Genomic DNA, 14,625 nt, shown 5'->3' with positions numbered 1-14,625 from the left:
CCGGAGGTATATTCAAGTTAGGGACTTTGAACTTCAATTCAATTTCAGTGCGGGGATCAAGAATACCAAGTTTCTCCTTCAACCTTAACATAAGTTTGGCTACGGTAATACTTCTTGGCACCAGAATGGAAGTAGTTTTGTCCCCTCTCGACTTCCATTCGTCATCCGCATGAACAAAATTTCCCCCATGCGACACGACGAATCTCAAATGATTATTCATACCTGAAATGTTGGGATTGCAATGGTAACAATTCGGAATCAATATGTTGGCATTTAATAGCATGAAACTCACACTTCATAATACGTAAATCAGTACAATAACAAAAGTTCAAATCAAGGGTTTGTATCGTTTTGAAGTATCCAAATTGAAAGTAATATTCTATAACTCGGCAGTTTCGAAATGTCAGGTTCGACATCTCAAACGTCTAACCCGACGATTTGTAAATGTCGGACTCGACAGTTTAACTGTCGAGAATGTCGGGAAGCAGACGGCAGTGAATTTCTGAGGTTTCTTCAACACATCATATTAAGTGTGGTCATTATTATTCACCTACCAAATGACATAATGAAAATGGCATATTGGCCTTGTCATTAAAGAGACTTTAATGGTGGTAATGGAAGAAATTACTCAATGGTGATAATGGCATTTTATTAAGGATTCAAAAAAAATCAAACAAATGAATGCATAATACTTTCAAAGTAATTTCAAATAAATATGCCCATGTTGTATTTAAAATGTACAAATACAAAGTTATAAAAGTAATATAAATTAATTTGTAATTACTAACCTCTCAAAGTGGATGTAGAATGCAACACAAATGTCTTCTTGATCAATGAAAATGAAGAAGATGGAAAAGAGGTAGGGTTTCTTGTTTTTATTTCGTTTTCTAATTTATTTGGTAATTTTTTATTAACAAAATTAATCAATAAAATACACATTTATCTCAATAAAAAATACATTTCTCCATGTTTTCTATATAGAAATTAAATGATCACATCAAGTCAATGCTTTTCCTTCAAATCAAGCATTTAATGCTACTAGAAATGTATCATTAAGGGTAATTTGAACTTTGCACCCCAAAAATGTGACATTTTTGCTCACAAAAAGTGAAAATGACATTTTTTTTTTAACTTTCATTTCTGGTGACAATTTTGTACATTCCCCTTAATTAAAATCGAATCAAACCTCAAATTATGGTTTGGTTCGAAAAATAAAATGGTTTGATTTTGTTGAAAAAATTTCAAATCACATAAAATTATTTGAATTGAAAATATAGCATAAACTGCTAAAATCGAACCGTATTCACCCCAACACTAAATAGAAGTTAAATTTTTGGTAGATTTTAATAAAAGTTAATGAAATAAGTATATAAAAGTTGATAAAAATTGTAAATTTTTTTCAATAATATATTTGGGGAAGACCTTCCATCCCTTGGATAGATAACGAGGGAGGACAAAGCTATTGATTTTTGCTTTTTATTTTTTTATGTTGTCAAAGAGTTAGTTATTGAATTTGAGGTTATGAACTCTGCTGGTGCACATAACATAAATGATAACGTCAACAACAGTTTATTATGTACATTGTCTAATTGATCCAACAAATGACTCGCTTGTTTAGTACTATAACTATTTCTTATGGGAAGATCAATACTATCAACAGCTTCAAAATTCCTTGTCATATAAGTAGCGGCTACACAAGTGGTGTAACGATTGAAAGTTATGCATGAACGCAATGCTCATAACTTCCCTCTAGACCTAGTTTCTATCGAAACTCTATCTACAAATGGATAAGACCCGATCTCATTGTATACGAGGTCTTGAAAAAAAAAATAGAAAAAGAAAATAAAGGAGCAATAATATAAGAAATAGGATGTGGAATGAATTGCGAACTAAAGTAAAGGTTAAAATGTAAATTTAGTCCCCAACTTTTGGATGAAGTTGCAATCCCATCTCCAATAATTTTTGCACCCAAGCTTTGAGAAATTGGCAATTCAGTCCCATTCGATGATTCCTATTAATTTTTCTTTTAATTCAAGCACGTGCACTGCATGCGCCATTTATTAAGCAAAGTTATGACAAAAATAGCAGCAAACTTAAGCTAGCCACTTCAAGCATAATTAGCGCGTTTTATGAATTGCAGAGATTTCTAGTTCACATGGCATTGATATTTAATAAATGATCGATTAAGTTAAATTTCATCTTCGGTGGATTTTGTCTATCACTTCAATTTATTTAATATAAAAGAAAAAAAATAAGAAATAAGAGAGAGAAATAGAAATAGAAAAAGTTTAAATTTTGTTACCTCACTCCTACTAATAAATGCTTTATATTTATGCGAACCTCTTCAAAATGTCAATTTTATTCTTGTCAACTACACAGAGTCACACTTACGAATGCTTTCTAGACGTGCTCATAGTCTTGAGGTGAGCCAATTTTTTGAACCAAATAGTTGTCTACAAAGTGGACAGACGAGAGAATAGAAAAAGGCCTCAATATTGACCAATACATTAGTCTTGGTCGCCTCTCCATTCAACACGACTACAGAAAAGAATTGACAAAGAACATTGGTCCACGAAGTTGAATTGTCCAGGGCCAAAAATGGCCCACTTGCCTGCGAGCTAAGTGTATTGGTACCAAACAATTGTCCATACCAAAAATCTAAAAATAAAAAGAAAGTTGCAATAGTAAGTCTCGATGGTATTGACTCATAATTTCGTCGACAAAGTGGACGAAAGAAAAAATAAAATTGGCATGGTAAATCTGGTTTCGGCTCAGAATTTCTTCCACAAAGTGCGCAAAAGAATTAGGGTGAGAAGACCCTATTGGTTTGACCCTGTCGGCCATTTTATACTTGAGATGTACGAATTTTTTGGTCTAAAAATGATAAATTTGTGGACGTGAGCATGACGACTCTCCTCGAGACGCTCATTTATAAGTGGAGATGATAAGCAAAGAACGGGAGAACAAAGGTTAAAGAATCATTTTCCATATGTTACAGATCAAGATAATTCCCATAATATATATATTTAAAAATATATAAATTTGGTAATTTGGCCAAAACTTGAACTCCATGCCAAAGAAACTGAGTAGGGATGCCAAGTATTTTGTCATAACTATTTTGTTCATTCAAGATATCTTCCCTAAATTTATCTTATATGCAACCTTTGCTCTTGATGGAAAAAATATTTTGAAAATGCTTTGATGCCCATGTTTCAACAAAATGCATTTTTTCTTTAATCTCGTTGCACCCATATGTTTGGTATTTGGAATGATTCGAATTTGACATTTGGAACATGTCAATTGTCGAGCAAAGTTAAGTTTTTATGGTAATTGAAATAACTCTTACACATGGGAATAGCGTTAGAATAGACTAAAATACAATGATATTTTTTTTATTTGTATATCTTTTTTTATAATAAAACGTACCAAACGATTCGTCACTATCTTGGGCAATAATATATGGACCGGACATGAAATGTTGGCCAACGAAAGGCTTATTATTTATTTTCAGAAAATATAATCTTGGCAGCCTCACCAAGAAAAGAACGCCTCACAACCTTGGTTCCTGCATTATCATAAATTCTGTGGCCATTTGCTTTACATGTTTTATTGGACGTTATCACATCCCTTTCAATGAGAGATAAATAAGTGATACTACTTGTGTATCCATTAAATATGTGATTAAAAATAAAATTTTATAATTTACAAACGATTTATAAATTTTACCAAACAATGTTTAGCGTTGAAATACAGTTCAGTACTCGTTCATGTTATAAAGAGAATAAATTTATTTTATTTAAATTATATTTTTAACATATTGACTGTGAGTCAAAATTTTTTTTTTTTTATCAAATATTTGATGCATAAATAAATTTTATAAATAGGTAACATAGAGGGAATACTGCTTTCTTTTTTCTTTTTTCCTTTTTTTTTTTTTTTAAATTATCAATTCAACAATACCTCTGCATAGTTTTTTTTTTTTTTTTTTCTAAAGAATAGCATAATGTGTAGCTGAAAGCTTTTTGATTAATTAATTACTATATTTAGTTCGTGTTTTATGGAATAAAACCTAAAGTTGGCGGTTGTATTTCCTTAAAAACCCAAGTCAAATTCTAAGGAATATCTCTAATTTCTGTTACAATTACATTTCTGAATTCCATGCCTACGCGTCTGGATTTTTAGTCGTACAATTAATTAGCATACTAGTTGATTTTATTTTATTTATTTATTATTATTATTTCTTTTATGACGGGAACCCGCAATCGCTACCTTTCGGGTTCGCATTGAATAAACTTTCGGGCTGACGCAATAGCCTGCAAACCACGCCAACCAAATAAATCGCACTAAAGAAGCCCTGTGTGATTGGCTCGACCGAGAAAGTATTGGTAGGAGAAATCAAATTCGTGACTAAAAGCCTCCACGCTCACCTACTCCATCAACTCGACCACCCCATGAGGAACTATTCTAGTTAATTCTTATTTGGTGTTCTAGAAGACTGACTTACAATGTAAGGTACTCATAAGACTGACTTACAATGTAAGGTACTCATTACCTTCTACATAAACTAGAGAAACAAGCACAACCAGTCGCCAATAAACTAATTTAGCCTATGTTTGACTATTATTTTTAGGTTTTTATATTTACATTGGTCAAAAAACTTTCAATCAAACCACTTTTCATTTACACATTTCGTGGGATGGTAAGTACAATTCATTTCTTCACCATTCATTTATTCTTTTTTTTATAAATATCCAATTTTATAAAAACATTGTCGACATTCTCTTAATATCATAGTAAAATTTATCCTTACTTCATACATTATGGAACGTGCTAACAATTACAAATAAGTTCCTTTTAAATTTCCGAAGGCTCAATCCGTTCATTATTACATACAAATTTTTCTATTACTTAAAACAATTTTTATCATATATTTTGTTAAGATTTAAACCATCAATTATTTAAATTGAGATTTAATCAATGATTATAGATAGTATATAAAATAATTAGACGATTACTATTCATAATTATACTATAACTCTATATTTATAATTGATTATGATAGCCATCAGTATCATAATTATATTATACCGTATTACATAAGACAGGCTGGGTGGAATCGTAAAAAATACTTTACTTATTATCCAACCATACATCACTTTGAGACAATTATAGATGTTGATGTTCGACTTTCTGTGAACGTGCATAGAAATTAATTATGCGAGCTTTATAGAATTTATTTTAGAATCGTATTGAGTCATTAATAGTTGTCCGAAAAAAGGACTAATACAACTTCAAGACCATGTTCGACGTGACTCTCTTGAGACTAGTTTTCCTGAGCTCTATTATTTTATCTTGTTTTATTGTTTAATAATTCATATTTATCATTTTATTGCTAATTCATTGTGCTGTCAAATGTAAAATCAAAATCATAAACTTAAGGTAATTAGTAATTACAATCAATTAATAATATTCAATTTTAATTAAGTAGAAACTTATTTAGAATTTACAATCAATCGATTTATTTTTTTAAAATCACATCACCCCAAGAAGTGAATTCTTATAGAGGGATAGTCCTATAGATAAATCACAGAGTCTGTTTAGTGTGGATGTTACAGTTCCCAAACTAAATACCTATTTTTTTATTTAACAACGTCATTTGTTTCATTCTCACGTCTACAGAGAATAGCCATTAATGGTAAAGGGTGGTGGCCATTTCAATTCCACAATAACTGCTAACCACCACAAATTATTTGCTTTTGCACCGTGTTCATACATGCCAAGTTACTCTTTGCTCCAAATTTATGTGCATGCATTAACCTTATAAGTACTTTAAAATCGGGATCTAGGAAAAAAATTCCGAGTACTTTTCAATTTTCTTTACATCTATATTTTCAATGGCTCTTCAATGGCTAAGCCTGGTAGGTGTAATATGGTTGCAATCCATAAATGGAACAAACTCAAATTTTCCTGCTTATTCGTCCGAGCTGAAGCGTATGCTCTCTATAACACAGCCACAGCTCAATAATCTGGCGGCAGCCTCCGATGCCGGGAAACTTTTTGGCTGGATATCTGGCACAGCAGCAGCGCATTTGCCTCTTTGGATAGTGCTCCTAATTGGAGCAATTCTTGGCCTAATTGGTTACGGAATACAGTATCTTTTTCTCATAAATCAAATCTCATCTCTTTCTTACTGGCATGTTTTTCTGCTAACTGTTTTAGCAGGGAACAGCATTTGTTGGATCAACACAGTTTCTTACCTAGTTTCGATAAAAAATTTCCCCCTTGATCGACAGATTGCTACAGGTTTATCCACTAGTTATATAGGTTTTAGTGCAAAAATTTATACTGACATAGTGGATGCTGTAGCTTCAAACTCACCTTCAGAAAGAGCCAAATTGTTTCTTCTTTTAAATTCTGTTGTTCCCTTTGGAGTTTGTATTCTAGCAGCACCACTGGCTAGAGATGTTCATGTTGGAAAATCAAGAAAATTAGCAGGAGGGTTCATTTTTATGTTTGTGATAACAGTATTTACAGGAATTTATGCTGTGATCACCAGTTTAGGCCAGAACATTTTAAGATTCTTACATCCCTCGACAATTGTTATTGGCGTGGCTGTGTTCTTAATCCTGCCCCTTGTCGTTCCTTTGTCTGAAAAGGTTAGAGAAACCCTGCAATACAAATGTCTGATAAGAGTACACGATGAAGGTGCTTCTGCTACATCGACGGAAAATGGGGAGAACTTGGAAGAAGGAGAGAGTAATTTAAGCAAGTTTTGTGAAGAAAGTGTAGAGGAAATAGGAGTGAAGTTGATGCTAAGGAGAGTGGAATTTTGGTTATATTTCTTTGCTTATTTATTTGGCGCAACGGTTGGTTTAGTTTATCTAAATAATCTGGGACAAATTGCCGAGTCCCGGGGATGTTCTGGGACGTTGGCTCTTGTCTCCTTGTCTTCAGCATTCAGCTTCTTCGGCCGGCTCATTCCATCATTTCATGATTACTTTTTCAAAAAGTAAGTAATTCACCATCCACCTACTTCGACTATTTATGTTATGCCTACTCTTCTATACATCATTCCGACGTCTAGCTCAAATTCATTGTTTCTAACAAGCACCCATTTTCATAAACAGCGAGGGTACAACAAGAACTATGTTAATTGATTGACCTGGTTTTTTTGTGGTTTTAATGCAAAACTTTGAGTAGTTCTATGTTAGTTGATGAATTTATGGAGCCAATTTATTATTTATGTGTACAGCATCTCCCTCTTTCAAGTTTCATGGTCAATGCAAGCACGACGCTTATTCTACGACAGATTTTATTATTGGACGTCACTAAACGTGCTTTTTTATTGTCGATATTTTTGCAGGAGCAAGTATATGATATCTAGACCAGCAGCCATGACATGCATGATAATACCAATGTGTGGAGCTATGTTTTTACTCGTTAACAAGCAGGACATTTGGCTCTACATTAGTACAGCCATTATAGGCATTTGTACTGGAGCAATTACCACAATTTCTGTCTCCACAACCACCCAACTATTTGGAACCAAAAATTTTGGAGTAAATCACAACATTTTGGTCTCCAATATACCAATAGGATCTTTCCTTTTTGGTGACCTTGCAGCCCTGCTTTACAATGGAGAGAAGCTTTCAGGTGAAGACAATTGCATTGGTCAGAATTGCTATCAAACCACTTTCATTGTCTGGGGATTTTTGTGTTTTCTAGGAGCTTTTCTGGGGTTTATCCTTCATTTTCGAACGAGAAAAGTTGTAATCACATAGATTATAATGAATCAGTATAGTATAAAGACGTATTCGGTACAATATCGCGGTCCAAGGAAAGACGAGAGCTGCACACCATACTGAAAAACACGATTGATCTTTCATGGGGCCGGATAGAAATACATTTAATGTAGTTTAATGAGTGTAAACGTTAAGTGAATTGATGCAATGCATGACTAGTATATGACACATTTGTTAATTTGTGTACAAAATAATTAAAGTATTGAAAGACTTTGGAGAGGGGGCAATGGCCAATTTTTTGGGTTTGATGTGACATTTTTGTTGAGATATTAAGTGAGCAATGTTCAAAATTTTGACTTCTGAGTTTTTTTACCAGATCCAATATCATCTTTAACTAGACATTTATTCGATCCCACAATTTTATCTGCTTTTTACCGCACACTATTTGAGACTCACTGTTTAGAAGCACTTATATACTTGGCTAAGCAAGCACTAAGTCATCTATCCACGCTCCAATACAATCCCAAAGGAGGAAAAAGGTTGTTATTAAGGTACATAGCCCTTGCTCGGTTTCACTAGAAGGTTTATTAAAAAAAAAAATTGGGCAAAAAAAGGAAATTTTTTTTTTTTTTAAAAAAGAAAACCCATTATAGATCAACACAAGGCTCTATAATAAAAATAGCAATGAATTACGCGATTGATATGCAGCATTTATTATATCAGTTGGTTCTTTGGTAGCAGTTGAATTTATGGCACCAACTTCGGCAGCTTACGATGCCCAAGCATGGCAACCTGGACGTGCTATGGCTGCCTACGTAAAGAGGCCCATGATAATATACATCGATTCTCAAATAATCCCCATCGCTTGCGTTTCTAATGTAGCACAAGATTCTCGATTTATGTGAAAAATGCACATATCAATAATTATTAAAATTTTACGTGACAACTCCTCGACTACACTTTAAAGTAGAAACGTCGGCGGTGTGCCTTGGCATGTCAATTCGAAGTGAAGGATCCTCTATTTTTTTAAAATTTTTCTTTGGATTATTACATTCACTCCCTGGTTATATCACATTTTAATTAAAATAAAGTTTGTCAACCTTTGTTCATTGTCATATTCATTTTCAACTTTTTTTTGGTGTTGTCTTATTGTTAACTTTCAATTAATTTTACATTCATTAGCGCACTTTGAAATGTTACAAATGTTGAACTTCATATTTTTTGTTCTTTTCTTATTTAGAAATATATATGCAAATAAGTCTTTTTGAGCCCTCTTAACTAAATTTTTGGACGAAAATTATTATCAAAGAAAAGACATAATAATTAATTAAAGATTGATGGTAAGAATACAACAACAAAGTTGGAGATAAAAATTGCGACAATGAGTAAAGGTTAGTGATCTTTCATTATAATGAAAATGTGGAGAAGTTGAAATCTTTTTTGGTGTAAATATAATTACACCTTTTTCCTTTCTTTCTCTTTTCTTTTTAAGGGCGACTATATTCGCATTACAATTTTTGTAATGTGCGTCATATATTAATTGCCATAAAGGTCCTCATGCTCTTATATGTACTTATCTCTTCAATTTTTATCATTGTATTATTATTTCTAATCTATTATAAATTAACACATCGTATCACTGGTGACGATTTTGATCAAAATCCGTTATAAGGCATAAGAAAAGGCTCATATTTTTTTAAATAAGAGTAAAAGAAAAGATAAAAAAGTTTGAAAGATACTTGTTATTTTTTTTTTCAAAGCCCGTTATTAGAATATTTTCAAAGAATCGCCATCAGGATTAAGATGTGCTAATTATAAAATTTTGTGTTGCAAATATAACAAATCATTTTCTTTTCCTTAATTTTTTTATCTGTAAGTGCAATATATTTATATATTAATGTTTCTTAAGTAGGCATAAGAAAAGGCTCATATTTTTTTAAATAAGAGTAAAAGAAAAGATAAAAAAGTTTGAAAGATACTTGTTATTTTTTTTTCAAAGCACGTTATTAGAATATTTTCAAAGAATCATCATCAGAATTAAAATGTGCTAATTATAAAATTTTGTGTTGCAAATATAACAAATCATTTTCTTTTCCTTAATTTTTATCTGTAAGTGCAATATATTTATATATTAATGTTTCTTAAGGGCGCCATAATTTAGTTACAATAAATGTCATCTATTTTTGCTCATTTTTTGTACTTACGTTTTCAACCTATTAAGATTAACAATCTTGTCACATATGATAGTTTTCGTCCAAGAAATCTAGGGGGCTTAAAAAGATCATTATATTTAATATATTTAAAAAAAAAAAAAAAAAAAAAAAAAAAAAAAAGCAAATACAAAAGTTTGAAAAGATATTTACAATTTATTTTAAAGTATATTAACAAAATATTTTGTCAGAAATCACTATTAGGTAATTAAAAAGTTAATGATAAAATACGAGTTAAATAAGGTAAGGGCATAAATTCAAAAATGAACAAATGTTGAAAATCTTTATGGCAATTACAAATGTCATTTTATTTTTAAACGCCGTGATGTGAATATAATTATCATCTTTCAATATATTAACAAAAATGACGTATTTATTTATTTACCCTACAAAATTCTGAACAAGTACACTTGATGTGACTAACAAATTCTTTAACGATTACCATCCACTAGCATAAAAGGCATTATTCCTTCACAAGATGGGAAAATCAAGTTGCTTAAGGGGGACGAAGCTAGAAGAGATTGGAAATTATAGATGATAAAATTGAAAATGATATGTGACTGTATAACCATCGAGCTTTTAAATCAAATGATTTATAATATTGAAATAATAAAGATTATAAACGTAGCCCTCGTTTGGCCCCAATTCTCTTTCTCATATTCTCAATCACACAATTTTCTATAAAATAATATTATATATAAATCAAAAAGTTTTCATTCCTTTTCAACTACATACTTTTCAGAAAACATACTATTTCGATCATTAACATTTGGAAAGAATGGAAGCGAGACAAGGACTTAATTTTTTTTATTATTAATTTAATAAAATTGTGCACGCGTCAAATCGAGAAGAAATGTCATTACAGCCGACCCACTACTGGGGTGGAAAATGGCATGATTATTGCTATGGAGAAGTATTTCTACAATTTACTATACAAGAATCTTGATTTGGAGTCGAAGGCATAATTGCATTCTCACACTCTGAAAAAGTTCAGCTGGTGGAGTTTTCAAAAAAATGGGCAAGAATTCTCTCTGAAGTACACGAGAGGGCCCACATACTTTGTGGGTAGCACTAGTAGGAGTTAATTTAACAAGTAGTCACTGAAGTTCAACTAAGGTTTCAAATCGACTGTTATAGTATTTTCGTGACCTATTTCGTCACTAAAGTTAAATAACATACGATAACAAGTCAGTTGGCCCTATATTGAATTAAACCATGTCGTAAAATTACAGATTTTTAAAATAAAATGAAAATTTTAAGAGGAAACCTCACCACCTTAGTGACCAATTTAAATATTTGCTTGAACTTGAGGGGTTATTGGTGATATTACCCACCAGTGGAGATGTTATGATTTTTGGCAGCTGCTTTTGTTGGATTCAGAGATTTGGTGGAGGTCGGTGTTTATTAATGGCCCCGTTGGGTCGGCTATTGTTGGCTATAATAGAGACGGGGGAAGTCAAAATAATAAAGCGGACCACATTATTGTAAAAACGAGAATGAAAAATATAATGGTTATGGATTTCACACAATAGATAAAAGTTAAATATGATGATTTGATGTAATGGATAACGGTCATATTTTTCATTTTAATAAGGAAATAATGGAGTTCAAATCGGGCCAAAATTAATAGTGTTGTTTATATTTTAATCACACATATGATGTTCATGGATGTGAATATGGTGCCATCCCGAACCTGCCTCGACTATTTATTTTATTTTGTTTTTGTAGTTAATAATTGATAAAAATTAAAATTTAAAATAAATAAGAGTCCGTTTAATTGTAAAGATGGAATTGAACTGCCTATAACGAATTCCAGGAAATTGAATTGTTTAGAGTTATTTTCCTGAGAATTTTAATTTTTTTTATGTTAAATTGGTATTATTTTTCACATGAAAAAAGTTGAAATAAAAGTATTTTTTGATATTCGTTTGACTTTATTTTACATGAAATTTATCGATTAAATGGATGAAATTTACTGATATTGGAAATTAAATTTGTTTCCATTCCAAAATAAAAAAATATTCAAGAAATTCAGCTATCTTTAGGTGTTCGTTTAGTTATGTTTTACATGAAAATTGTCAATTAAAGAAAAATATTTTTTTACAATAATTTTTAAAATTTATTTTCATTACAAAAAAAAATAAAATAAAAAAGACGAAAAAAATAAAAAATTACTACAGCACCCGAGAAAACCAATTCATCGTATAGTGGGAATTGGTTTTCCATGAAAACATGGAAAATCATGCTTTCCAAGACAATCAAGAATTGAAATTTCATGGAAATAATTGTGCTACCAAACAAAAAAAAAAATGGAAAAGATGGAATTAGAATTACATTTTTATGTAATTTCACGCTATTCCTAAGTGAATGAAACAATAAGATACTTTGCTTCTCGTCCCATTCATTTCCGTCTTTACGCAGAAAAATCTTAAGAAATGAGTAGCTGTAGGGCCACCAAATTTATTGGCTACCTATAAAGCAGAGGCTGAAAATGTGACATTAATGCAGTTGCTGGCGGGTACCAAAGAAATGAGTTTGAATTGAATGATGTCAAGTTGAGGTTCATCTGACATCATCATCTTACTACCAAAGAATTGAGTTTTAATTGAATGATGTCAAGTTGAGGTTCATCTGACATCATCATCTTACTACCAAAGCCCGTGTTTGGCCTCATTTCTTGAAATGAAAATGGTAAAATAGTATTTTTTTTTTTTTTTTAAAAATGAGCGATTGAAAAAGAATGAAAAATCTTTGATTTACGTATAACATTATTTTATGAAAGATTGTATGGTTAAAAATAGGAGAGAGAGAAATGAAATGTAATATAATCGATGACAAAGTTTCAAAAGTGCTTGATGTACAGCATGGTGTAGTCCCCTTACAATAAGAGGCTTATCAATTTTTATTTTTTTAAAATTTACGATGAACCCTCCCCCCTCCCATATATGAGAGAGCTGTACACCATGCTGTACCACCAGCCTAATTCAAGTTTCGGACAGATTTACAATGGAATGAATTAATGCAGCGTGCCAACACTTTAGCCTCCATCTGTCAAGTTTTTATATCATCAATAATAACCATGTTACATGTACATCTTTGTTGACACTCTTTCACATGAATCCATCAAAGTTATCGATTTTGAATCTATCGTTATCGATTTTGTATCTATCTAAGACATCACTGCAAAAATTTCATGGAAAATGTACATATAACATTATTCCATTAATAAAGAGAAATAATACGAGCATTTTAAAATTTATTTTTATTGTGTTACACAGTTTCAAGAAGGATCAAACTCATGACTTGGGGATAAAATCTTTTAATTTTCGAAGTGTTTTAGAAATAGTGTAGATTACCAAACTACTTTCACATCGAAAAGGTTTTAATTTTTAGTTTCGAATGTCAATCCTTTTGTTGTATTTTTTTCCCCGAAAAAGAAAAAGGAAAGGTTACAATCAGACCATAATCTCACGAAATTAAATAATTCATTAATCTTAGAGCAATAAATAATCCATGCCAATTTTAAACACTAATTGGCGGCCACAGCAGAACTTATGGCTTATGCTTAAGAAGCACCGGAAGGCTCAGTAGAACTCCAAAACGGGCCTCTAATGAGCTGATACTGACAATTTATTTTTCTCTAAGTTTCTTAATTCTTATTACCAGAAGAGGACCTAAAGAATTCTGTATAGGCTTTGATTGGGTTTCCCTTTTGGTTGATAAATTATAAGTTGGCAGAAATAAGCGGTAAATAAGTGTGTAATATTAACGAGTCCCACAAAACATCTTAGGTAATTAGATCACATTTGTGGGCACAAACTTATTATCTGATGCACCAAACCTGCCAGTATGACAAGATAAATGACAACAATGTGGAAATAATGCATATAATAATTTTAAAAAAAAAAAAAAAAAAAGCGGATCGAAACAAAGAAAAGGATGTGAATTTCTGCTCGATTCTGTGATTTTTAACGTTTGAGCTATAACAGATGATGGCAGATCAACTAGTGTCCGAATCAATAAAACATTCACACGTTCAGAACTTCATTACGGAAGAGTGAGACTTGGAGCCTTTCTGATTTTCGGAAGCTTGATGAAACCCCAGAACTTCCTGGACAACGTTACAAAAAATCACTGAAAAGAATCACCTCCTGTATAAAGAATGTAATTAAAGAACAATACAGTTTAAAGTACCATCTCTATCAAATGAAATACAGCAGTTTCATACTATGACCCTCCAGGAAAAGAGAAGGTTTACCCAGTTTCTAACTGGTGCTGCTCCTTATGATGCCACTTCAATTCTCCTACCTTGGTGCTTCCAACTAATGTACTTCTCTATCAACATTTAGTTAGAAGCTTAGATATTATTGTAACAAGTCATTAGATAGATCAAAATTTTGGAACTCTTGAGAAATAAAACCAGTGTCGTGCCAGGGAAGAATTTGAAAGAAGATACATCTACTACTTTACCAATTCAAGAAATATTGAACAAGTTACCTCACGACAATTATGCTGCCACCTTTTTTCGACTCTCTAGCTCTTCTTTCCACAACTTCCAACCAATCCGAACTTCTTCCAATTGGGATTCCGGAATGTTTGTGTTAGCATCCAATATTTCTACCCAGTCCTTCCAAGGAGACTTTAAAGGGTCTAAAAACTTGGACAACTGAGGC

At 31.8% G+C, this 14,625-nt stretch overlaps 2 protein-coding genes and 1 long non-coding RNA gene across 4 annotated transcripts in view; 1 reads left to right on the top strand and 2 right to left on the bottom strand.

The window, feature by feature from the left end:
• The window catches only part of LOC111383531, a 1,635-nt gene extending 1,477 nt beyond the window's left edge, over positions 1 to 158 (bottom strand). The window contains exon 1 of the mRNA XM_023007643.1: positions 67 to 158. Within this exon, the coding sequence (XP_022863411.1) occupies positions 67 to 158 (92 nt within the window). The remainder of the gene's footprint in view (positions 1 to 66) is intronic.
• A 2,235-nt stretch (positions 159 to 2,393) lies between these two features.
• On the top strand, positions 2,394 to 8,036 carry LOC111383530 (protein NUCLEAR FUSION DEFECTIVE 4-like). The gene is made up of 5 exons (XM_023007642.1): positions 2,394 to 2,423; positions 4,492 to 4,541; positions 5,063 to 5,198; positions 5,847 to 7,009; positions 7,364 to 8,036. The coding sequence occupies exons 1-5, from the start codon at positions 2,394 to 2,396 to the stop codon at positions 7,779 to 7,781; spliced, it is 1,797 nt and encodes a 598-aa protein (XP_022863410.1). The 3' UTR covers positions 7,782 to 8,036.
• Positions 8,037 to 13,783: 5,747 nt separating this feature from the next.
• On the bottom strand, positions 13,784 to 14,619 carry LOC111383525. 2 transcript variants are annotated; one of them, XR_002700757.1, is made up of 3 exons: positions 14,450 to 14,619; positions 14,211 to 14,287; positions 13,784 to 14,103 (listed from the first exon to the last, which is right to left on the bottom strand). It is a non-coding gene; the product is annotated as an uncharacterized LOC111383525 (long non-coding RNA). The 2 variants fall into 2 exon arrangements; XR_002700758.1 differs by having other exon boundaries at positions 13,784 to 14,063.
• Between the last annotated feature and the right edge of the window lie 6 nt (positions 14,620 to 14,625).

The sequence above is a fragment of the Olea europaea genome, unplaced genomic scaffold (assembly GCF_002742605.1).
Source record: "Olea europaea var. sylvestris unplaced genomic scaffold, O_europaea_v1 scaffold2709, whole genome shotgun sequence".
Taxonomy (NCBI): domain Eukaryota; kingdom Viridiplantae; phylum Streptophyta; class Magnoliopsida; order Lamiales; family Oleaceae; genus Olea; species Olea europaea.
Note: the sequence above shows the minus strand (reverse complement) of the source record. Positions and strands in the feature narration are given on the sequence as shown.

What these genes read in the sequence shown, in the direction of transcription:
- LOC111383530 (XM_023007642.1), top strand. Translation starts at nt 2,394, where the DNA reads ATGCTTTCTAGACGTGCTCATAGTCTTGAG. An exon ending in AGACTGACTTACAATGTAAG is followed by an intron (nt 4,542 to 5,062) that starts GTACTCATTACC and finishes TGATTATGATAG; the next exon opens with CCATCAGTATCATAATTATA. An exon ending in ATGTTCGACTTTCTGTGAAC is followed by an intron (nt 5,199 to 5,846) that starts GTGCATAGAAAT and finishes ATCGGGATCTAG; the next exon opens with GAAAAAAATTCCGAGTACTT.